Genomic DNA, 26,559 nt, shown 5'->3' with positions numbered 1-26,559 from the left:
CCTGTGGCTGGAATTGAGCATATCCTCATGAAGTAGGAATCTGGGAAATGTTAAATTGCCTCTGTGTCTCTGTGTCTGTGTCTGTCTGTATGTCATATAGTATTGAATGTTTACCATGTATATGTATATTGTGATCTGCCCTGAGTTTCCTTCAGAGTGAGAAGGGCTAAATATAACTACTGTAAATAAATAAATAAATAAATAAAATCTTAGTTATGTGATTTTTTTATCAAGGTAAGAGGACTTCTGTTGCCTTCTGCTTTCCTTTTATGTTTTTAAGTTGTTTATTGTTTTATTGCTATTTTATTATTTTGAACACACATTAGTTCCCACCAAAAAATATTAATATTAAAAACTAAGTGCAGAAAACCATGATGTTTACAAAATATCAGGTGTGATGGGGTCCAAAACTGAATGCATAGCACTTTTTGGGGTTAAATTCATGGTTGGATAGCCATGTTTACAGTACTGCTTTATAAAATAATCTCCATATGATTTTAAATTAGCTGCTCTCCCTTCTTTGAATATGCCGTTACATTCAATGTATTACCAACATTGTTGTCCTTGCTATAGGTTCTCTAAATTTGTACTGAATTCCTGACATCCAGAGAGGGCAGAAAATGGCTGAAGGTGAAATAACAACATTCACAGCCTTGACCGAGAGGTTTGCTCTCCCAATGGAGAATTACAAGAAGCCCAAACTCCTGTATTGCAGCAATGGAGGCCACTTCCTGAGGATCCTTCCAGATGGAAAAGTGGATGGCACCATGGACCGGAATGACAGCTATAGTAAGTTTTCATCTATGCTTTCCACACTTTCTACCTTACATCTTATCCACAGACCATCTGTAGGAGGGAAATCTTTTCACAGTGACATAACATGCTGAAGAATCTCCTAAATCATCACAGATTTTTTTTTTCTACTGAGATTCTGTGAAATGACTGAGAGTGTTTTTTTAGGGTTGATTATTGTCCTGAATGAGCTGATGACCAAATTGCCTCCTCTTAAGAGATGTAACTCCATCTTTAAGTGACAATGGAAGGATGGATGGAGATTTGTGTATGTTTGCATGAATGTAAACACATATACATATATACATGCAGACTTGAAGACATACTGTTTCTCTGCACCTAAGTTCCCATTTGGCTCATGATCTGCATTGTGTCTCCAGCAAGAAGCAAAAGGCTGAAAACCCCTACTATCAATGGGGAAGGAGTGAAGTCCATTGCACCTCCCCCGCATTCAGACACAGAATCTAAACATCCGGGGGTGGCTGCTGCCTTCCATGTTAGTAGAGCAGTGAATCCACTCCAGGTTTCAATTTAAGGTAGCAACCTAAGGCTCTAAGATCAATCCCCAAATTATTTTCAGTATCTTGAATAGACCCTTTAAAGTTCAGAGTGAAGCCCAAAACACTTATATGGAAGCTGCCACCAGTCACCACAGTGAGCACCAGAATGGGGTTAGTGAGATTCAGCAAAGAAACGAATGTCACTGAATACAGGTATATCTCTACATGTTAATTCAACAGTCTCGAAGTCCTGTCTTTTATGTGGTAATGCCAAAAGTAAACATCACACACAAGCTGTTTTGTAACGCAGTGGCTCTGGTTCCCATGGGGTCGTAGTGTTACTCTGGATTATCAGTCAGTAACTATCCAAAACATTGTACTCATTTGGGGGGCTAGGATTCAGCACTTTGGATAGTTCCTGTAAAGTTTAGAACATGGTATCCCACCAACTATACTGAAACTATTGAAATTCCACAGATCCTAACATGATTTTATGAGAAACATGGGACTGATAGTATTTCACATCTCTCCCACGCTTCCCTCAGCAGTATCTTGTCAAAGAAACAAAGTGCTCCACACTTTGATTGTCAGGGCAAATAGCCGGCTTATTCACAAGTTCTACAGCGCTTTTGGAATTTTTATAATTTTATATTCTTACAATTTTATTAGTGGGATTTTATATGTGCTGTTGTTTATACTTATGTCATTGTGTTTATATTTGTATATTGTTGTTTATATGCAGCAGTGGAGTGCTTCTTTGAGCTGCCCCAAGTCCCTTCGGGGAGATGGTGGCGGGGTACAAATATGATGACTGTTAGTCACATGCTGAAAAATGCTATATGGTCTTTCTCTAGATGTTAAGGGAAAGGCTTTTCTATGTTTGGCCATTTTTTTATATTTAGGATGTCAAGGCACATAGAAAATAGTGTGGTGCATTGTGCAAAGTACAAAGTCTATGGTGCCACTACAGATAAAATAGTGTGGACTGACTGAGAGTTAATACATTGTTCTATAAATGTGCGACGACCCCCCCCCCCCCGACCCAAAATTGAAATATCAGTGTGAAATGTTTGATCTTATAGTTGTGCCCTTGTATGACTACTGAATCTACATAGCCCGTGTCCCTCCTCTACTTTGTTCATTTGGGGGTTGTGATCTTTATGCAAGCTAAGCTCCGCTCTAGAATAACTTGAAATCCATTTTCTTATGGATAAGGAATGCATTTCATTCTGAGATATATACTCTAGGCCAGGGGTCCTCAAACTTTTGAAGCAGAGGGCCGGTCCACAATCCTTCAGACTGTTGAGGGGCCGAATTATCATTTGAAAAAAAATACAAACAAATTCCTATGCATACTGCACATGTCTTATTTGTAGTACAACAACAACAACAAAAGAACAATACAATATTTAAAAATGAAAACAATTTTAACCAACATAAACCAATCAGGATTTCAATGTAAAGTGTGGGCCTGCAACTGACCAATGAGATAGTCAAGTTAATTAGGATTGTTGTTGTTGCATGCCTTCAAGTCATTTCAGACTTTGGCCGAGCCTAAGTCTAAAATTAATTATTTATTTACTGCATTTATTTACTACATTTATATCTCACCCCGAAGGGGACTCAGAGCAGCTGTATAATACAAGATATTATATTATTAGCATAGCACTATAATAGCATTATATATTACTATATTGAACTATACCACTAATTATACAATTATATAATATGTAATATATAACATATAATTAATATTATTACATGGTATTATTATTAGTATTATATTGTATAACATAATATTATTATCAATATTATATGTATATACAATATATTATATTATTAAAACTGATATAAAAATATTATATTATAAAACTGAGGGCGGGGGCCAGGTAAATGACCTTGGAGGGCCGCATCCGGCCCCCGGGCCTTAGTTTGGGGACCCCTGCTCTAGGCTGTGTTCTCTAGACAGATTCATTTTCATTTTCCTCTACAGAGCAATGCATAATACATTTTTAAGGGAACAGAATCTGCTGAAACACTTATTCTGTGTTTTGACATAATGAAGAGAGGAAGTGGGAAGGCTGGGGGATGCCTGGTAGCCAATTTTGCTCTCTGCTAATGCATATGGGATGCGATTCTTATAATCTTGGGCCAGGTTCTGTAAAGAATTCACTGTTTACTCCTAAATGGACAAAAAGGAACATTTAAACAGGCATTATTCCTAATCAATTGGGACTCTAATTTTGCAGTCCTTACGGTCTATCCTATGTCCAAACCACAGCTTGAAAAATATGCTTTTCTGATCTGCAGCCAACAGAATCCCACAACTAGGTGTCATCCTTCCTAGAAGGTGTCATCCAAAAATTAACTTCCCTAAACTATTATTTCCACCACTCTGTTGGGATCAAATACATTAATGCTCCTTCATCATTTTCAACTATTTGAAAAATAATATGAGATTCCTAACAAGTTGCTTCAGGATGTCTATTACACCTGTTAACATTTCTCATTATAATCAGCATCCAGTGACAATGCAAAATAGAAAAATTGAGCTAATCCTAACTTGAGAAACAGTTTTCCCAATCTGCCCAGTAAATCTAGTCTTCTATACTGTATAGCATCACTGTCAGTGCTATCCCTACCATTAGGAAAAGTGAATCACCAAAAATGGGAGCCAGTGTTGGGAGGAAATAAGGATGGCAGCCCACTCAACTGTTTGTTTTCCTGAGTTTATAGTTATTTGTTTTTGCCTGATGATAGTCAGGCAAAACTTTAACCATGGAGCCCTTTTTGAAACAAAAGATTATTATAGAGTCCCAAGAAATGTTTTATATATATATATATATATATATATATATATATATATATATATATATATATATATAAGCTGTGCCCGGCCACGCGTCGCTGTGGCTTAGTCTGGTGGTGTTGGTCGGTGTACATTAGGTTGTATTTATGCTGTGACCTCCACCCTTCTTTATACTCACATTAGTAGTAGTATTTGAAGTCTGTTACCTTGTTCAATGTTTGTGTTGATTGATAATTGCTTGAGATCCCTGTTGTCTTTGGTTTGTTGTTAATCGTGATGTCTGATTCTGCTGAGTGCGGTTTACATCTTATTGTGGTACAATAGTCTTTTTTTTGTTTTGCCTGTGTAGGTGTTTATTATTGTTGTTGTTGTAGTGGTCATGAAGGCTGGATAAGTTAGATGCTACTGTATTGTTTTTTCGGAGGCCCAGTGTAACACTGACTGGCCTCTCAGCCTCAGTGCCTGGCTGCTTCTTGCCTGTGATGGTGTAGATTCTTATTGTTGTTGCTGTCATTGTTATTATTGTAATTGTTTTTTTGGAGGCCAAGTGTGAATGTAGGGATTGGGGAGGTGGATGAGCACTGAATGGCCTTGTAGACTCCGTGCATGGCTGATTCTTGCCTGTGTAGGTATTTATTATTAGTGGGTGAGTGGATGGATAGATGAGTGGATGGATAGATAGAGTGGGTGCTCTCCTTGTTTCCTTTATTCCTATGCTGTTCCCTTTCTCTGCTCCGATCCTGAGCTCGCTGATAAGAACACACTGGTCAGAAAGGAGGGTAAATATAACCAGATCAATGGTCTTTCTCTCCCTTTTGCTCTTGGCCTTCTGGGCAGAGAGGGAGGGCTCTTGTACTTGTCGTTCCTTCGCTTCCCTTCCCTCCCTCCTTCCTTCATTCTATCCGTCCCAGCCTTTCCTGCCTGCGGAGCCATGGAACTGGGTCAATGGGTTGGATGGCGGGGAAAGGGAGAAGGAAGAGGCCTCTAATTGAAATGCATGGACTCCATGCCATGGGGTGCTGGAATTTGTAGTTTGCATCCAGTCCAACCCCTTTCTTTCTTTTTGTCATGGAGGAAGAACCCACCCAAACCTCTCAGACAGATGGCCATCCGGTTAAGTTGTGTTGTTATAGTCACAATGCGTTGTTGTGAGTTTTCTGGGTCCGGATTGTGGTTTTGTGGTGTGGTTGTGTTCTTACAACTGGGAGGCAAGGCTTTTGTGTTGTGTTGTCAAATTTTGTATTTCTGGGGCGTTTAGTTGTGTTGTTATAGTCACAATGCGTTGTTGTGAGTTTTGTGGGTCCAGATTGTGGTTTTGTGGTTTGGTTGTGTTGTTACAACCGGGAGGCAAGGCTTTTGCGTTGTGTTGTCAAGTTTCGTATTTCTGGGGCGTTTAGTTGCGTGCCAAGTTTCGTATTTCTGGGGCGTTTAGTTGTGGTGTTATAGTCACGATGCATTGTTGTGAGTTTTGTGGGTCCGGATTGTGTTTTGTGGTGTGATTGTGTTGTTACAACCGGGAGGCAAGGCTTTTGCGTTGTTTTGCCAAGTTTCGTATTTCTGGGGCGTTTAGTTGTGTTGTTATAGTCATGATGCGTTGTTGTGAATTTTGTGGGTCTGGATTGTGGTTTTGTGGTGTGATTGTGTTGTTACAACTGGGAGGCAAGGCTTTTGCGTTGTTTTGTCAAATTTTGTATTTCTGGGGCGTTTAGTTGTGTTGTTATAGTCATGATGCGTTGTGAGTTTTGTGGGTCCGGATTGTGGTTTTGTGGTGTGGTTGTGTTGTTACAACCGGAGGAAAGGCTTTTGCATTGTGTTGTCAAGTTTTGTATTTCTGGGGCATTTAATTGTGTGCCAAGTTTCGTATTTCTGGGGCGTTTAGTTGTGTTGTTATAGTTAAGATGCTTTGTTGTGAGTTTTGTGCATCTGGATTGTGGTTTTGTGGTGTGGTTATGTTGTTACAACCAGGAGGCAAGGCTTTTGCATTGTGTTGTCAAGTTTTGTATTTCTGGGGTATTTAGTTGTGTGCCAAGTTTCGTATTTCTGGGGCGTTTAGTTGTGTTGTTATAGTCATGATGCATTGTTGTGAGTTTTATGGGTCCAGATTGTGGTTTTGTGGTGTGGTTGTGTTGTTACAACCGGGAGGGAAGGCTTTTGCATTGTGTCGCCAAGTTTCGTATTTCTAGGGTGTTTAGTTGTGTTGTTATAGTCACAATGCGTTGTTGTGAGTTTTGTGGGTCCAGTGTGGTTTTGTGGTGTGATTGTGTTGTTACAACCGGGAGGCAAGGCTTTTGCGTTGTGTTGCCAAGTTTTGTATTTCTAGGGCATTTAGTTGTGTTGTTATAGTCATGATGTGTTGTTGTGAGTTTTGTGGGCCCAGATTGTGGTTTTGAGGTGTGGTTGTGTTGTTGTAACCGGGAGGCAAGGATTTTGCATTGTGTTGCCAAGTTTCGTATTTCTGTGATGTTTAGTTTTGTTGTTATAGTCACTGCGCCCGCAACTTTATCCATATATATATATATATATATATATATATATATATATATACTAACTGTGCCCGGCCACGCGTTGCTGTGGTGAAGTCTGGTGGTATGGGAAATAAAGTATTGAGGAATTGGTGGTAGTTAAGGTCAAGGGTAAATGTTTTCCCCTGACATTAAGTCCAGTCATGTCTGACTCTGGGGGTTGGTGCTCATCTCCATTTCTAAGCCGAAGAGCCGGCGTTGTCCGTAGACTCCTCCAAGGTCATGTGGGATGACTGCATGGAGCGGCGTTACCTTCCCGCCGGAGCAATACCTATTGATGCACTCACATTTGCATGTTTTTGAACTTCTGGGTTGGCAGAAGCTGGGGCTAACAGTGGGGGCTCTCTCCGCTCCCCCAATTCAAACCTGCGGCCTTTCGGTCCAGAAGTTCAGCAGCTCAGCGCTTTAACATGCTGCGCCATCAGGGGATATTATTTCCTAAAGGTTGTGAATATATAATATTTCTGATTGTTTTGTTTGTTTTTTGTTTTTTTTTGGTCTCTTGGAGGCAAGTATGAATGCTGCAATTAGGAAAAATTATTAGGATGTAATGGCCTTGCAGCTTTAAAGCCTGGCTGTTTCCTCTGAGTGAATTTTTTGTTGGAAGGTGTTAGCTAGCCCTGATTGTTTCCTGTCTGGCATTCCCTTGTTTTCAGAGTGGTGTTGTTTGCGATATTTTATGTGCTTCTACTGTCTGTGGCCCTGAGAAAACAGAGGATTTGCCAGTCTCTGATGATGGGAATACTTTGTTGGGAGGTGTTAGCTGGCCCTGATTGTTTCCTGTGTGGAATTCCCCTGTTTTCAGAGTGTTGTTCTTTATTTAGTGTTCTGATTTTAGAGATTGTATTGTCCTGTTTTATTATACCACATTAATTTTTATATATTCTGATTTTAGTGTTTTTGAATACTTGGAGCCAGATTGTATTCATTTTCACGGTTGACCGCAACACAATAATAATAATAATAATAATAATAATAATAATAATAATAGTAATGATAGTAATAATAATGACTTTGGTAATACACAGTGCTTCACTGCCTTCTCAGCTTCCTTTCTGGAAGAATCCTTTCTTGGGAGGTGTTAGCTGGCCCTTATTGTTTCCTTTGTGGAATTTCCAATTTTCCTGCTTTCAGACCATTGGTCTTTATTTACTGTCCTGGTTTTAGAGATTATATTGTTCTGCATTATTCTATCCCAGAAATTATTTCATATCAAAGTAGAATCTCATCCAACATTCGCTTATACAATGTTCTGGATTATCCAACGCAGTCTGCCTTTTCATAATCAATGTTTTTGTAGTCAGTGTTTTAAATTTATTGTGATATTTTAGTGGTAAATTTGTAAATACAGTACAGTCGAGTCTCACTTATCCAACATAAACGGGCCGGCAGAATGTTGGATAAGCAAATATGTTGGATAATAAGGAGGCATTGAGGAAATGCCTATTAAATATCAAATTAGGTTATGATTTTACAAATGAAACACCAAAACATCATGTTATACAACAAATTTGACAGAAAAAGTAGTTCAATACGCAGTAATGCTATGTAGTAATTACTGTATTTATGAATTTAGCACCAAAATGTCACGATATATTGACTACAAAAATGCGTTGTATAATCCAGAACGTTGGATAAGCGAGTGTTGGATAAGTGAGACTCTACTGTAATTACTACATAGCATTACTGCACGTGGAACTACCTTTTCTGTCAAATTTGTTGTGTAATATGATGTTTTGGTGCTTAATTTGTATAACGATTACCTAATTTGATGTTTAATCGGCTTTTCCTGAATCCCTTCTTATTATCCAACATATTCACTTATCCTGCCGGCCTGTTTATGTTGGATAAGTGAGATTCTGCTGTATATTGATAATCTTAAATTATCTTCTTAGAACTGGATTATATGAGGCCCCGTCTTCACAGCTGTATAAAATGCAAACTGAAATAGATTATATGGCAGTGTGGAGTCAAGATAATCCAGTGCAAAGCAGATAATGTAAGATTATAAATGGGTTATATAGCTGTGCAGAAGGGCCTTGAGTTTACACTGCCATATAATCCAGTGCAAATTAGATAATCTGTGGAAGAAGCCTAAGTGAGGCCTAAATCTGCCTGTCCCCTAACTGAACCCTGGCTGTCCTTTGGCTGAATTGGTTGCTAGGAGACGAAGTGGGCAGAGATTAGCCCTCTAAACTGGCAGCAATTGGATAAAAACAATTATTGCTCTCTCTCTAATTAAGACTTTATTTTTCTTTTCTTTTTGTTGTATCAACCCTGAGGCGCGGATGATGGGTTGTGTTGTCAAATTTCGAGGTTGGGGGGCCTGTTTTTTTGTTGTTTTGTGGGTCGCCGTGATGCCATCACTCTTTTATATATATAGTTTGTGTGTGTGTGTGTGTGGCATGAATCAACTTTTTGACCAATGGAAGACCCCAGGGACAATCCAGTCCAACTCCCTTCTGCCATGCAGGAAAGGCACAATCAAAGCACCCCCAACAGATGACCACCCAGCCTTTGTAATAATAACAATAATAATAACAACAGCAGGAGCAGCAGCAGCAGCAGAAACCCCAGGGGTCATCCAGTTCAACTCCCTTCTGCCATGCAGAAAAAGCACAATCAACACACTCCCTGAGCGGTGGGAGGGAAATAGGGTTTTGGAAGCAAGGAAGGCATGAGGGAAAATATCTGGGCTGTGAGGAAAAAAAGCTTTTGGGGCAAGAGAGGTGAGGGAGGGGGAGGAGCAGGAAAGAAGAGGGAATGCTTAGAGGGGGGAGGGCAAAGAGGAAGGGAAGAAGGAACCATGGAGCCCCTCAGTATGCTTCACGGATCCCCAAGGGCTCCCCAGATCACATTTTGAGAACCTCTGCCTTAAGGTGTGGTAAAGAATGCTGTCCAGCACTTACTGTTGTAGTAAGATGCACCTACTAGTATGGCCAGTTTCTTTACATGGAACAACACATTATTCATCTCAAGTTGCAAAATGTCTTGGGCCTGCCCTGGTCACTGCAGCATTTTGCATGTATCCATGTATCTAAGAAATGATCCACATACTGAGAGAAGTGCCTTGTTGGTCCTTTAATGCAAATCTGTATCTGAAATGTCTACTCCACCATGCCAAGATTCCAGCTGGCAACCAAAACTATACTGTATGATCTTCACTCTTTATAACTGATTTTAAAACTGATGGTTTGTGGTGTTTTTAAAAGGATGACTTTACATGTTTAAATGGCTTTTTGGCCTCTTTTTTAAAAAAATGCTTTTATCATTTTTGTTGTGGGGTTCTTTACATGCCTTTGTGGCCTGAGAAGCACAATAAAGAAATGAAACACGATTGTGGCCTGAGAATGGCAGGAGTCTGTGAAAGTCCCTTGGCTAGAGAGAGAGAGAAAGCAGCTGATATGGGAAGATGACGTGGTACAATAAGCACCACTGTGAGGCTGGCCCACAACCCACATGTATAGGGGGCTCTGCTGTTCACTGGAACATACACTCCCAATGCACCGATTTCACAACAGGGGCCTTTTTTCCTGCCCTGTGTGTACATACTGTGCTGCTGAGCATTTACTGGAACACAGCTGGATTCCCCACTACAGGATGTGCTGAGGATGGAGTCAGACACACTCTCTAGATTCTAAGAAAAGCACTTCTTTTTTTACAAAAAAGAAAGAAAATCCACAGGAATATGTGGTTTCCCCTCTCCTGCCCCAGTTTTGCTCTCAGTTTGTTTCTGAAGTCAGTTTATGGTTGAGGTTTAATTATAAATGCTATTTACATGCTCACACTCACATACACTCAACAGTGGGCTGAATGAACATGATCTCATCCTGAGTAAACACAGAAAAGGACAGACGGGAAGTCTCTAACCTAGAGTAAACTGGCATCTAACCTTTCTGAAACCCTGTTCAAGCAGCAGAGGTAGGAAAGCAAACATGGAGAGAACTTATGCAGAAAGCGCAAGTGTGTTTGGAATCTGTAAGGAACAACCAAAAGGCAACATGCAGAAGAAAAGCCATCCTTTGAAAGATATCAGGGTGTTGGCTGCTGGGCTTGGAAACATTCTTCTCTCCTACAATATAAGGGCAATATAGGCAATGCTTTATTCAGATTGGGCAGAGGGCAAGGTTGTTCTGAGAGAACCTCTACCACTCATTGAAGTAGATCCTCACCATAGTCTTATTCTTCATCATCATCACCACCACACTTCCACCAACATCATCACTACAAACACTGTCACCAGAGATGTGGGCCACAGCAGGTACACAACAATGATGGGAATTCCTATGAGCTCTGTACATAAATTGAGATCTGCTGAGTGACTAATATGGCTCTGCATTTTGCAAACCAACTATCCCTACACCAAATGTCAACTTTAGCAGGGAAATGCTTTAGCATCGAGGTGAGCAAGTATCTGTTGTTTAAAGACAACACATAAATTCTACTGAGATTGTGGTCCAAGCCAGGGCAGGGAGAGCTCACCTTGCACTTTCTGGGTGAGTCCTCTCACTACTGAGGCCAAAGACCACCCCAGGCAGGCATCCCTCTGGCAGTTCTTTTTAACAGTATCTTTGTAGAAACTGCTTGTCTAATTAATCCAAGTCATTGCCAAGATAGAACATTGTCTTGGTCAGTTTTAGAAAGGCCCAAGGATGTCCCTTGCCTCTCCAGTATAGTTTATATATTTTGCCAATGTCCTGGCTATCCTATTAGCTCAGCTGTTTTTTGTTCATTCACCTGGAGCCCAGCTCCAAAATGTACTCATTGGACATAGTAGCCACTTGAAAATGCAACCATGTTGAGGTAGCTCAGGGACATGCAGCATGTGTGGAAAAGTTTTTGTGTGTGTTTGGATGATTTCTCCCTCACAACACAAGCCACAGACAAGAGGAATTGCATTACCATGGTGAAGAATGACCAAGACACATTGGCTTCTGTATCTACAAGAAATAGAACTATCTTCAAGTTACTACCATGTTGTTGTTTATTCATTCAGTCACTTCCGACTCTTTGTGACCTCATGGACCAGCCCATGAGGTTACTACCATACCACAGAAAAAAATAATGTTTATAGCAATAGTGATGCAGTGGTCTAAGTATTGGATCAGGACACTGGGAAACCAGGGTTTAAATTCCTGGCCACAGAAACTTTCTGAATTACTTTGGGCATGTCCTACTCCATCAACTTCAGAGGACAAACCTCTTCTAAACATATTTTGCCAAGAACACGCAAGAAGTCACCATAACTCAGAAATGAATTGAAGACACATTACAAAAACAACAAGAACCCTAGAATCATAGTTTTGTATTCACCCTCAGATGCAAACAGTTATCCCATTGTCTGTATTAAATTGTGATTCAACTAGCAATCCTGTCCAATTTGGGGACAATAATCAGGGGGCACATGGGGGATTGTTTCAGGCATTTTAATATATTTTTCAGCCTCGAAAAAATATCTGCATCAAACCAATTATTATCTAGTCCAAGATGTTATTTCCAAAAGTGACCACTCGATTCAGTCTAGGTATGGCCAGGGAAAACAATCTCCTATTGTTTATCTTGGGCACCTGATATTTAGGCAGATCCTGTTTATGTACACAGAATTTCAAATTAGTTATCATTGTTAATACCTGTTGATAGTCTTCTCTTCCATGAGTTTTCGTAAACTTTGGAAAGCTATCTCACCCGGTGGCCATGACCACATCTTGTGGTAGTAAATGGTTTATCTGCGCCTACCTAAATGTCTAACTGCGGTTTCAAGGGGATGGATTTGTTTCCTCTAATAGGTCATCAAGCAATAAGAGCAGCTATGTGGTAGGAAGAAGAACTGGATAATTTGAAGGCAAAAAGGAAAAAACCCTCCCCATCCTGTATCCCTCTCTCACTAGAGATGTCTCATAATGTTTTTTTCTTTTTGGAAACATGTTGTGTGTAGCCAGAATTGCTTTCTGGAGGATGTATGTTTGTTAGCTACTGCCAGAAATGAGCTTAGCGTAAATGAGCTATTAAACTTGGACATCCTGATGAAAAAATATTTACAGAGGAAACTCCTTAAATGGATATGTGCCAGTGGAATAACCCTCATTACAGAGTACATGTCTTGGGTTGACTACGTAAGTAAACTTGGGTGGTGCTCTCTCTTTCCACAACCAATTGAGCAAATCTTTGCCAACGACATTTGCACAAGGCTAGTAATGGATACACAGACTCCATGGAAGGGAGCAAAGCCCATTGATGCTGAAGGATATAGGCAAACAGTAATATACATTTTACAGTGTTAGGCCCAGTCCTCTTCAGCTCCTCCTAGAACTACAAAACACAAAGTGGGCTTCCTGAATAGGAGGCACCGGATTTCTACTGAAGGATGAAACTTAATCTTCTCTCTGATCCGTTCCAGGCTCTGTATTGGCAAAGTCAGAGACACTCTGATCCTAAGAAGCAGAATGCCAAACCAACCACTGAATTGAATAGTTCAATATCAATAGAATTATTGCCCTTTTATTGAATATAGGATACCTTAGCCATCATGTTGTAGTGGTTTAGACATTGGACTATGATTCTGAAGACCATGAAAATCCATTTGGTGACCTTGGGCAAGTCACACTATCCTATCCTCAGAGGAAGGCCCATGACAGGTTCTCCTTAAGGTTGCCATAAGTCGGAAATAACTCAAAGGCTCACAACAATTACGGCACCTGCTTAAGATAAGTAAAAACATTTAAAATGAAAGAAAAGTTGTAAAGAGGAAGAAAAAGCAGTACTATTAACCAAACTGACATGATGGCAATGAATTTATTGTATTGTTTCCAGTGGCCTGATTCCAATGGAGAAAATAGACTGAATCAATCTGAACACGCCTTTTAACTCCATTGATTCATTGCACCTACTATAATTATGTCTAATCGTTGAATTTAGGTCTAATTAAAATGAAGAATTGATTTAGCTAAATCAGTTGTGCATGTTCAGAAGGAGAGGTTAATATAAAGTATATTGGCCATTATTATGTATCAATTATTTGGTTAAGTGTAAGTAAGTAAATAAGTAAGTGTAAGTACGGTAAGTAAGTAAGTAAGTGTATTTAACTAAGTAACCTCTTCTAGCTTGACTAAACCTAATGAAACACCATCCACTTATGCCTTGATCACTGATAGGACTCCTTCTCCCCATACAACTGATGTGTGTTGATGGGGAGCAATGATCATGACAATAGTATCATAATCATGACTAAGTAACAATCATGAATATAATATGGCTACCTAGATTTGCTCATCTATAAACTGTTCCTTATTCACAATTGCTTTCTGTATGTGAACAGTTGCCTGTCAACATATGGCAAGCTCATGAATTTCATAGGGTCTTCTTAGGAAAGGAATTCTCTGAGATGGTTTTGCCAATTCCTTCCTCTGAAATATTTCCCTATTCAGCCTTGGGAGGACACACCCTCACAGCCACAGAGGAAGGCAATTAAAAACCTCCTCTGCAGAAATCTTGTCAAAAGGCTCTGTGACAGGGTCACCTCTGTTGACTTGAAGGCATATAACAAAAATAAATACTGATAAATGAGTGAAAAGTAGCCCTCATTAAGTTATTATGTAATGTAATATAGTGACACCTTCATTGCAAAGGAAAGGAACACATGTAATTAGTTATTTGTAACTAGCTACTTCGAAGTTCTTAGCCCAACAGATTCTGCATAATTTTCAACTTCTCCTGCATGATTGAACAATCCACATAACTGAGTTATCTGAATGTAACTTTTCATAAATATTCCTTTCACATGACTTTTGTCCTGGCACACTATTAAATTACTTTCCTCTTTTCCTGAAGCTGTTCAAAACTCTGTATTGAATGTGGATAGCTAATTAAAGATAGTTTCCCGGTACAAGTATTAAGCAAATGTTAGAATAATTCTCTTGGTTATAAATTTTATGATTCCATGGAACTAAAATGAGTAACAGTCTATAAAACCTAAAAAGAAGTAGCACAAAAAATGAGACAGAGGGGTTGTATGGCTCTAGTCTACAGTATAGTGGAAAAACAATAATTCTATTTTAAACTGATTTTTCTTAAATCTGTAAAGCTGATTTTAAAACAGAAATGTTTCATACCTATAACACTAAATAATTTATATACGAACATGTCTTTCCTAATATTGGTCCACATGCCAAGGCTGGAAGTCCTTATTTTGATTCAAAGGCATAAAAATCCCTACTGATCTTTGGGGAAACCTGTCACACTCTATAGGTGGTGACAGACAGAACCAACACCCTGTCACACTACATGTCACATTATTCCCCTTTAATAGTCATAGCAACATCCAATGGGATCCTACAGCTGGCTGTTGGTCAGAGGCATTAGAGGAAATCTCTGGTTGATAATTCTAAATGCCCACCTAAACTGCAAATCACAGGATTTGATGAGGTGGTACCATGGCAGTTAAAGCAGAATCATACAATAATATACAGTAGAGTTCCGGTTAACCGACACTCCGTATTATCCGATGTCCCAGGCCCCTTGAGAGGCGCTCATGCACGTTGCTAGGTAGCTTGCTATCTACCTAGCAACGCGCACAGGCACCTCCCAAGAGGCAGGGCGGCCAGCAGAGAAGCGCCCGTGCGCGTTGCTAGGTAGATAGCAAGCTACCTAGCAATGCGCATGGGCGCTTCGCTAAGCTGAGTGCTCACTGCTCTGCCCCTTGGGAGGCGCCTGTGCTCGTTGCTAGGTAGATAGCAAGCTGCCTAGCAACATGCACGAGCGCTTCCCAAGGGGTGGAGCGGTGAGCACTCGGCTTAAGAAGCACCCCTGAGCGTTGTTAGGTAGCTTGTTATCTACCTAGCAACGCGCATGGGCGCCTCCCAAGAGGCAGGGCAGAAGCGCCTCTGCGCGTTGCTAGGTAGCTTGCTATCTACCTAGCAACATGCACGGGCGCCTCCCAAGAGACAGGGCAGAAGCGCCCCTGTGCATTGCTAGGTAGCTTGCTATCTACCTAGCAACGTGCACGGGGCACTTCCTTCAACTGGCTTGCTGGATAATAGGGCCTCCCTATTATCCGTCAGATCCAGTTATTCAACATTCGGCCCGCCCATTTATGTCGAATAACCGGAACTCTACTGTAGTTATGTAGTGTCAGTATGGCTCCCAGAACTGATTCAACTGCATGCCATTCACTGCACTCTCTCTCTTTCATTCATAGATACAGTGTGTTTGTATGTGTGTTTGCCTTTGTGCCTTCTGACAACTATTGGTGACCCCATAAAATTCATAAGATTTCATTTGACATAAAATACATAGAAGTGGTTTTGCCATTTCCTTCCTCTGAAATATAGCTCACAGCACCTGGCATTCATTCATGGTGTTTGTGGGCATATATTGCTTTGGCTTTAGTCAGGAACCCATTTACTTAATATTCATTGGTAGTCTCCCATCCAAGCACTAACCAGAGCTGACATTGCTTGGCTTCCAAGATCAGATGGGATCTGGTGCCTTTAGGGTAGAAACAGACGTTCATATGCACTCTGGGCGTTCACATAAGCACATATACACATAAGCACATAAGCTTATACACATAAGCACAAGCACCCTATGAAATAGTCCAGAAAACAGACCTGCAGAAAGGGCAGTGTTCATTTGCCTTCTTCCCATACCAAGGATCATTAGGTGCTCTGCAGGGGGCAAAGGAAGGAAACTAACAAGGAACTCCTCCTACATTGCAACCTGTCTGTCTGCAGCTCCCTTTTTGTAGCTTCTCAGCCACTTTCCTCCAAGAATCAGCATGTATGTGAGAGAAGATGGTTGCAACCTTCTCTCTACCACACTGGTGAGAAATGGGGCTGAGGAAGTGGAAAGCAAATGAGAGCTACAGGTAGGAAGAAGGTTTCTGCTCCTTAATCTCAACTGGCTATAAAAAAAGAACCCATGCAGGAACATATAGGGGCTTTTCCTCTTAAAGGGAAAGCATGGAAAATGTATACCATGGAAGAAAGAAATAATGATTTAATTGTTTGTAATTAATGGAGAGGACGGGAAGGGTAATAGCTAGCCATATCTTACAAAATAACATAATAAGACAAAAAAAAGGTGTGGCCCTCATACCATTCATCTACATTTAAAATGTAACCCTGCTTCCAATATAGTTGCCACCTTTGCTGTAATAGCAGGTTAGCATAATATGCCTTCCAACCATACTATTCACTTTCTTACTTGTGTGGCATTATTTGTTTGTTTATTTTATTCTCTCTCTATTGCAGTTCAGTTGCTGTTAACAGCAGAAGATGTGGGTGTGGTATATATAAAAGGCACTGAGACCGGGCAGTACTTGGCCATGGATGCCAATGGACATTTATATGGCTCGGTAAGTATGAGGTTTCTGTGGGACTGGGCACAGAGAGGATTTGAGGTTTGCAAAACTCTTGTCACCCTGGGTGACATTGCCCAGGAGCAGCAATTAGATGCTGTTTGTTGTTTTGGCAGCTGGATTGCCACCCTTTGCCCAAGTTTATTTCTGGAAAAATAAATACAACAATTGGAAACAATGTTCCAAAATACCCCAGATATTGGATTTTTTATTTGGAAGGAGTCGCTGCCAAATCACAGAGGGTAAGGCCATTAGCAACATAAGTATCCCTAGGTAAACAAGCCAGAGAAACGTAGGAGGATGGCTCATTCAGGAATCTGGAGGCATGCAAAGAGCAGTTGGCAGCCTTGGCAAAGAAGAGACTTAACAGAATAAGTCCTTATTGTGAAATGCTGTTGTGTGCCTTCAAATCATTTCTGATTTATGGTGACTTAAGGCAAATCTATAGTGGGGCTTTCTTGGCAAGATGTATGCCCTCATCTAAGACTAAGAGAGTGCGATATGTGCAAGGTCACCCAGTAGGTATCCATGGCTAAATGGCAATTTGAACTCTACTCTTCCAAAATCCTAGTTCAGCACTTGAGCCCCTGTGCTCATACTTTTATTTGGCTTACTAAAAATACACAGTTTCTTGTGGTTTCCGAATAACAAAGCTTCTTCATCAGATAAAGACAGATACAAAATATGTAGCACTGTTTCCTTTGCGTCCTTTTATGACTGTACCACACTTTTCTTCTCTTTCTTCAGCAGTTGCCAACAGAAGAGTGTTTATTTGTGGAAACGCTGGAAGAAAACCATTACAATACATATACCTCAAAGATGCATGGCGATAAGAAGTGGTATGTTGGCTTGAAAAAGAATGGGAAAGGCAAACTGGGGCCACGGACTCATCGCGGCCAAAAGGCAATACTTTTCCTTCCACTGCCAGTATCACCTGATTAGATAGTTTCCCCATGGAATAAAACCTGTCCTTCAGAATCCAGCAGCCAGTAGCTTCCTCCTATCTTCTCTTTTGATTCTCTCTCCCGCTGGTGAATGTGAATGAAAACATGAGGAAAAGTGAAAAAGTGAAAAATAGAAAGGGATTTCATATGATATGCATCTAATATAATATACAACAATGGTATTCTCTCACATATGTCCCCAAAATAAATCTATTTTCTTTGTGTATTTCTGCCTGTCAGGGGGTTGGACTGCGTGGCACTTGTGGTATCTTCCAATTCTGTTATTCAATAAATCAAATCACTTATAGGCATTGATAGGCACATGTCTGTGTGTGCAGCTTGAACAGCACATATTAAAGCTTCCCATGTTTTGAAACATTTAGATTGTTTGATCTAACTTTCAAAACAACTTTAATCATTTTTATATATCATGTGGATGCATAATCAACAATATTGAATCTATATTTTAGTTTAAAACAAATAAACCCTGCATTTAGGACCAAGACAAATGAATCATTTCTTATTTATGCAACCTTGTCTGGTTCTTGGCAATATCAGCAATATGTAATATGTATTTATTTATTAAGCAAATCTATAGAACTATACTTTCTCAAATGTTGAAAAATTGTAACTATAGACAATGAAGCTGTGTGAGATATATATATATATATATATATATATATATATATATATATATATATATATCTCACCAATGACTTACATGAATATTTCTTGAATATTTTCTTAACAAAAAAATAGGAAACAAATACAGAAAAATTGTGGGTAATTGTGGGTTGGATCTGGGTTGGATCTGGAGTGAGTTATTTCATTATATTGCTTTTCATTACTTCCAAGTAGAATAGGACACAGTTGAAATTCCATCATGCTATCCTGGCTTTAGCATATCACAGCTGTATTGGTATTGAAACTCATTTGAATGTAAGCACACACTGGAAAGTCTAGAAATCAGCAAGACATCATTTACTATTTGGAGCGGTTGCTTATTGTGCCATTGAGAGAGTATTTTGACCTCCACAATGACTACAATGACATAACTTGGGACTTATGCCATCAGACCTCTCAAACAGGATGATGGTCAGTGTTTTGAAGAAAGCAATTCACTGATTGTTTTGCAACACATAGATCTATAATTGAGGCTTATCCAAGACATTTTGCTGTTGGAAGTAAAGGACAGGATTGCATTTTCTCTCTGTTCCATGTAAGCCAACTAGACTGCCAACAACAACACTAGTAACAGGATCACATCCTCCATTGCATCTCATGTAGCAAACTAGCTGGTGGGGACAATAAAGGTGTAGCATACACAGCCAGTAGGGGAATGGCTGGCAAGCCTAAAAGAAACAACTAGAAGGATGATCCTGCTGCTTCCCAGTATCCATCACCTGAAGCGACTTCCAGTTTCTCAAGTCGCTCCTGACACGAAAAAAAACAAAAAACAGCTCTTTGTATTGCAGTTTTGTCAAATCACTATAGGGCTGCATATTTTGTTCATTTGTATGTGAAAACACATAAGGAACAGAATCATGCTCTTCTCCACATGTGTATCCACAAATATAAGATCTGCAGAGTCCTATCGTAGTTTGGGAATGCTATATTGATTTATCAATCAGAAAACAATCAATGAATTACCTTCTTCCATAGGTAGATAATTTAACTTCTTCCTTGGGCATTTCCTTAACACAAAATGCTACCTTGGATATTAATTGAATTTTTAAATGTTCAATTTCTATCTATTGGCAATGTATATCTATTGTGTATATTTAATTGCAGATTTTGAATTGCAAACAGCCTTTCAGTCTCCCCCTTTGTGTGTATATTATGTGTTTGTATGTGTATATATGTGTATGTGTGTATGTATCATACTGTACTTCATAAATAACATACATCAAAAACTCCTTCATCAGCCACATGTTTAGCCTGCCACATTTCTAACTGTAAAGAGGCACAAACAAGTGATTGTGATGTTTGTTGTAGTTCTTAGAGGTGTGTAATATATCCAAATTTCTGTTGTGTTATTGACCTGTTTTCTGGCAATTCCAAGCCATCAGCAGCAACATTTCATTCATACCCTCGGGAAGGTTATTTTTAATTAGGAGACTTTTAAAGGACAAAGAAAGGGGCATTTTCTCTTCTCCTTTCTTTTTTTAAATTTTTATTGGAGTTACAGTGCATATGTGAAATGTTATCTTTGCATTACACAATTTAACTCTAAGAAAAAAAAACTGAAAAGAGAGTTTTGCTTTCCAAAACAAAAAAACTGAGCAAGCCCTACTGCAGATCCAAGAAATGGCTGCAAACAACCTCCCGCCCCCAAATAATTCCTTGAATGAATGCAGAGTGTGACAAAGAAATAACAAAACCTAGCAAAACTAAAGCTGTTATATTGCAAGAATCTACTCTTCATTCTTAGCCTGAAAGAGGCCACAATCTTGGCATTTTCATTCCTAGCTTTGCAGTTTGTATTTACTTTCAGATGAATTTAACCAGCAGAAAGATTTGTTTCAATATACATGTGCTGCTCTTATTTGAGTATATCAAGTAACGAATTCCATGGTATACTGATTAGGTATCAGTCTGCTGTCTGTCATTATTTCCCACTTTTTGTCCTGCCAAAGGATTTTTTAAACTTTCTCACTAATGGGTGTACTAATCATGTTTGTTTGTTTGTTCTTGCCATTATTCATTCCTAATGATGTACCTTGCTTCAAAACAAACATGGATATGGGACACTGTAACTATGAACTATCTATTCCCAAAATAGCACTGCATAGCAGAGTTATGAATTCCTGCAGGCCAATTTGCTAATAACAATCCTAAATAAACAAAATACTGACATTTCTACAGGGATGTGTCATTTCTTCAAGTCTCATTATTTTGATGCTATGCTTCGAGACAGGATGGATAAACATAATTATTTTTCAGTGGTGATCCAAAAGAATAAAATCTCCATCCTCCCCAAGTACACATTTGGCTTAAACAAATCCACGGAGCATGAGTCTATCCTCAATAGATACCTGCTGTACTGAAGGCGAATAAAAGGATCAAAGGGCTGGAACAGCTCTGTAATGATGGAAAGGTATGTGGGACAATTGAGTTTGCACCAGTGGTTCTTCACCTTTGGTCTTCCAGATGTTTTACACTTCAATTTATAAAGACTGCATGGACAATAGTGAGGATGTTTGGGAGTTGAAATCCCAGTATCTGCATAACCAAAGGTTGGGAACCTCTGGTTTAGACAAAATATGAGTAAAAGGAACATGACAGAAGTATTTAAAATTAGGTGTGGATGGAAGAAAATGACCATGAAAAGTGACAGGAGACTTTTCTAATACTAAAATCTAGGGTCATTCACCAAAGCTCAAAAATGGACGAGTTGGGACAGAGTTGGGACGGACTAAAATAAAAACTTTTTCTCAGCATTCATAGGGAGCTTTGGAATGCAAGATATAGCAATGATTATCAACATGGAGAACTTCAAAACACCATCAGACAAATTCATGGAGTTTCAAGGACATCCGTGACTATAGAACCTGAATATGCCAGCTTAATTCCTATATGAGATTCCTATCGAGATTTCCTGGTTACTATATAGTTTTAAGTAGAGCCAGCATCTTTGTTCTAGCCATGTTCATAGCATGTGGGAGGTATATCTAAGAGAGCAGCTAAAGGAAGCATACTCTTTTATTTCTTGGACATGGGACAATCCAGGAAATTCATTCCTGTCCCCAGATAGAAACTTTATCTCAGGAATGGAGCAGTGTTTCACTGAACTGAAGTCTATAAGAAGCAACATCTATATTTCACAAGACACTTTCTTATTTGCTTGAAATGTATCGTCTCCCTTTAAAAAACCTTCTGTGAAGTATAAGTCAGCAGTATTGCATTGCAACAAACACTTCATTTGTAAAATGAAGCTAGTGTTTCTTTCCCACCATTCTGGTTTTCTTCTGTTTGTAAACTCCTGCCAAATGTCCTTCTTGCTTACTTCTCCTTGACAAATTTCCCCCAACTATTCCCAAGCATCTTCCTCTCTTGGGATTAAGTACTGCTGTTGAAATTTCCAGCTGTCTTTTACTATGTGCATTTCCTCCACCTGGGCAATTGGAAACTCCAGTTAGATGTAATTTAAACAAGAGCTTCCAGGTTCTTTTTATATTTCCCAGTATCTTTATCTGTGATAGAACTTCAGAGATATAAACTTCTGGGATAGAATGGGCTGTTTAGTTTCTATGCTTTGCCACATATATTTTTAAAATATATGTGAAATGTATATTTTGTTGATAAATATTTATCCACGCAGGCAGCATTCATACAGGAGGTTGTTTACCAAATATGTCCCCTCCACATAGCTGAATGTCTAATTCTTAAGAGGGTTGTCTATACCAGGAAAAATATTCATACCCACCTTTATTCCAGTGCTGTGGAAACACAAAATGTATGCCCATTGTAGTAGTGAAAATGCATCTTTTAGACTTTAAGGCGATTTTTAAATACTCAGTTATTGCTCTGCAGTGTCTAAGAATAACTTTTCTAGTGTGTCCATCTGAACTGAGAGAGAGGCACACAGCTGAAAAGTTCCAGGAGACAAATCTCTTTAACAAAACATAGAACATGGAAATTTAACTAGTTCTATGCTAATGAGGTATTCCTTCCCAGACTTGTATTTTGAGTTTTGTTGAGTAATGACACTCGTTGAATTCAAGGCAGCTGTTACTTAATTCCATTCTTCCAAGAAGTTTGCACATAGACCTTGGTTCAGACCGTGTCAATATAATGCTTACTCATTAAATGCTTGCACACAAAGCCATGTCTTTACGTTCTTCCTGAAGCCCAGAAGTGTCGGGGCCTGCCGAATGTTACTGGGGAGGGAGTTCCACAGCCGAGAAGCCACCACTGAGAAGACCCTGTTCCTCGTTCCCACCAGCCGTGCCTGTGAGGCAGGTGGGACCAAGAGCAGGGCCTCTCCCGATGATCTTAGCATTCTTAATGGTTCATAGGAGGAGATACGTTCTGACAGGTAAGTTAGACCAGAACCGTTTAGGGCTTTGTAGGTCAAAACCAGCACTTTGAATTGTGCTCAGTAGCATATTGGCAGCCAGTGGAGATGGCATAACAGTGGAGTAGTATGCTCCCTGTATGCCGCCCCAGTTAACAATCTGGCTGCCACCAGTTGTATTAATTGGAGCTTCCGAGCCATCTTCAAAGGCAGCCCCACGTAGAGCATGTTGCAGTAATCCAAACGGGATGTAACCAGAGCATGGACCACCGTGGCCAAGTCAGACCTCCCAAGGAACGGGCGCAGCTGGCGCACAAGTCTTAGTTGTGCCAATGCTCCCCTGGCCACTGCCGAGACCTGGGGTTGAACGATGAGTCCAGGAGAACACCCAGACTGCGAACCTGTGTTTTCAGGGGGAGTGTGACCCCATTCAACACAGGCTGCAACCCTATTCCCTGTTCAACCTTGCGACTGACCAGGAGGACCTCTGTCCTGTCTTGTCAAGCATCAACAGAATCACCAGCTGAGGAGGCGGGAAACTCCCCAAGAGCCGTCAGGCATCCATCCGGATCCATAAGCCTCCTGGGGTGGACCATTTTAGTAGGTCCTCCACCCCTGTGGAGGTTAGGGGGCACAGTAAGTCTAAACCTGATCAGGTGATGGTCGGTCCATGGCAAAGGAGCAATGGTAAGCTCCTCCACACCGCCACCTTCCTCCCATTCCTGGCAGAAAACCAAGTCAAGTATGTGCCCCGCTCTGTGGGTGGGACCAGATACTAGCTGGGACAGCCTCATGGTGGCCATGAAGTCTTGAGCCGCACTGGTAAGGATGGTCTCAGCATGGACATTGAAATCCCCCAGCACCATAAGCCGCTGAGACTCCGATGCCAGGCTCGAGACCACCCCCGCTAGCTCAGGCAGGGAGACTGTAGTGCAGCAGGGTGGCAGGTACACTAACAGAATTCCTAGTCTGTCCTGGTCACCCACCCTCAGATGGACACATTAGAACAAGGTTGACTGCGGGATGCCCCATCCCGCAGTCAACCTTGTTCTAATGTGTCCATCTGAGGGTGGGTGACCAGGACAGACTAGGAATTCTGTTAGTGTACCTGCCACCCTGCTGCACTACAGTCAGGGGGATGGAATCCTTGTAGACTACAGCGACACCACCTCCCAGTCCTCCGGATTTTGGTTGATGCTGCACGGTATAATCTGATGGACAAAGTTGGGTGAGATTTACCCCTCCAGCCTTGTGCAGCCAGGTCTCCGTTATGCACGCCAGGTCTGCCCGCTCATTCAGGATAAGGTCCTGGATAATCATTGCTTTTCCGTTAACAGACCTAGCATTCAACAGCATCACCTTTAATCTGGAGGAACCGCCAACCTGGGCATCCAAGTCTCAGGAGGCCGTTTTAGATCTACAAGAACTTTCTTTCTTTCCCTAGGCCGAATTAATTTAGGCCTCCCTTTCCCGTATCTCCCCCTCCCCTGTATTACTTCTATGGGGGCTCCTCGGCTGCTGGACAGCCACCACCCCCCCCAACATGGGCCATCATAAAACTAGCACTAGCCTTTAAGTATGGGCACAGATCCTGCGTTATACTCCAACCTCCTTTAAAGATGGTTCTTTCCTTCTCCCCCTCCTCCACCTTGGGATTTACCCTGATGTTATATCTAAGATGGTTCTGAGGCTCACTCCCTTTTTGCCTTACAATTCTTAAAGTGCAAGTGCAATGTGCTAAAGGTGAGGGAAGATCTAATTCATTAGTTTCTGTAATAAAATCACTGGGGTACAGAGGATTTGGCTGGTGGTTAAAAGATAAAAATGAATTTACAATTAAAATGCTCACGAGTATTTATCTTATCACCGCATTATATAACTCATTAGATGAAAAAGTGACCATATATATTGACATAATTTATCTAGTCATTTATAATTGTTTAGTAAACAAACTGTCCCTCCCCGTCCTCATAAACGGACCTCCCTAACCTTCAATTAAAGCCCACAGGTGATGATCAACCCCATTCACAACAGATGTTAACTATTGCTGTACAACAGATGTTAACTATAGCAGCAAGATCTTAGCTGCAGTAATTAAAGTGCTTTAAAATAATTAAAATAATTAAAGTGCTTTAGTGCCTTAGTGCTTAATTTGGGATTAGTTCAGCAGGTCAATTACAGTAGTCAGGCGAAGTCTGATAGTAAGCAAGTGAGGTAGTTTGGTAAAGTGCAGCAGGCAGGTCTGTTCCATAAGGTGCTTAGTGCTTAATGGTGGGAAGTTCTGTTCAAAAGGTGCTTAATGGCGGCGAGTTCACCAAAATGTTGTTGGAGGCTAAACGCCAAGGTGGCACACACACCCTTCCCTTCCTTTCGCTGCAACGATGCTAACAGTAGCAATCCCAGGTCCGCAGCGAGAGCGGCCCGTCCAGCCGGGCATGAGTAACAGCCAGGCAACACCTCCTCCAGTTGGCCGCCACTCCAGTTCATCCAGTCCGGCCACCCTGGGCAACAACGAGAAGGCAAGGCCAGGAGCAAGGAGGCTGTGACAGGCAGCCGACCCAACAGCCGCGCTCCTCACCTCCCACGCTGACCACCGGCCCACAAGCAGGGCCGAGTAAAGCCCCAATCTTACCTTCATCTTGTGTCAGGACCCTGGCTGCAGAGCACCAATAACCTTACACAGAGGCCAGTCTCTATCTAATATCTTTATTAAAGAAATATATAAAATCAATAAAAACAAGTGAAGAATATAGTTCAGAAGCAGACCTTTCAGATGAGGTCAAATATAGTCCAGAAATGTATTGTCCAATATAAGATATTAGAGTTCAAAGTTTTAATCCACTTGACCGAAACACACACTTTGCCAAGCAATAGTGTGGGGAAATAACAGAGTCCTTAAAGTCCAATAAAGCTTGACAACAAGGCTGGAAATAAACTTGATTCTTGACTAGATCCGTGACTGGAGGCAAGACGAACATGAAGCATGAACAAAGTCCGTGGTAAAACCGTGAGACAAGGCAAGGCTTGAAGCTTGATCCGGGAAGCAAGGAACTGGGATTACGAAGTCCACACACGATCTCTCTCCTCAAGCTGATCAATTGACTCCGCAAAGAATCCCTCGCGCCAAACACCTATATTGGGTCTCGTTTTCCCGCCAACAGAACTCTTTCCCTAGAGAACGAGAAGCGAAACCCAACTCTGTCCAGATGCATGACTCCTTAGAATTTCCCAAGGGAAGCAGACCTAATCAGCCATTTGTTTGGCAGCGATTCTCAGGCTTCTCCGATTAGCCTCCCTGACTCCCCTATCTTTAGAATAATTTTCCCTCCTGGAAAACGGGGGGTAGTTCTGCCCAAGGCCTGTTTGGCTGAATTCTTGAGGGCAAACATCAACATCCTGCAGGTGAAGAGACTCCGGCTCTTGCTGAACCGGCGAAAACCCCATGTTTTCCTCTTCGTCTGCCACAATAGTACTAGGAACAGGACTACAAGGCCCATGAGTCATCACATCTTGATGGAAAGCCATTGGAAAGCATAGGTTTTGTGTGGTTTTTCCCCCAAAAAGAGTGTGAGAACACAGTAGCAGCCAATTTTGTGAGGACTTAAACCTGGACTCTTTCCA

General features: G+C 40.8%; 1 protein-coding gene across 3 annotated transcripts in view; it reads left to right on the top strand.

The window, feature by feature from the left end:
- The window catches only part of fgf1 (fibroblast growth factor 1), a 91,690-nt gene extending 70,907 nt beyond the window's left edge, over positions 1-20,783 (top strand). For 2 of the 3 annotated variants that reach the window (XM_008104708.3, XM_003217376.4), the window contains 3 exons: positions 574-789; positions 16,871-16,974; positions 17,725-20,783. In XM_008104708.3, coding sequence (XP_008102915.1) covers positions 621-789; positions 16,871-16,974; positions 17,725-17,919 — 468 coding nt within the window. In that variant the 5' untranslated portion in view covers positions 574-620 and the 3' untranslated portion in view covers positions 17,920-20,783. The remainder of the gene's footprint in view (positions 1-573; positions 790-16,870; positions 16,975-17,724) is intronic. The other variant, XM_008104709.3, reaches the window with a different exon arrangement.
- The last annotated feature ends 5,776 nt before the right edge of the window (positions 20,784-26,559 follow it).

The sequence above is a fragment of the Anolis carolinensis genome, chromosome 2 (genome assembly GCF_035594765.1).
Source record: "Anolis carolinensis isolate JA03-04 chromosome 2, rAnoCar3.1.pri, whole genome shotgun sequence".
Taxonomy (NCBI): domain Eukaryota; kingdom Metazoa; phylum Chordata; class Lepidosauria; order Squamata; family Dactyloidae; genus Anolis; species Anolis carolinensis.
This window is presented reverse-complemented; position numbering and strand designations above follow the sequence as displayed.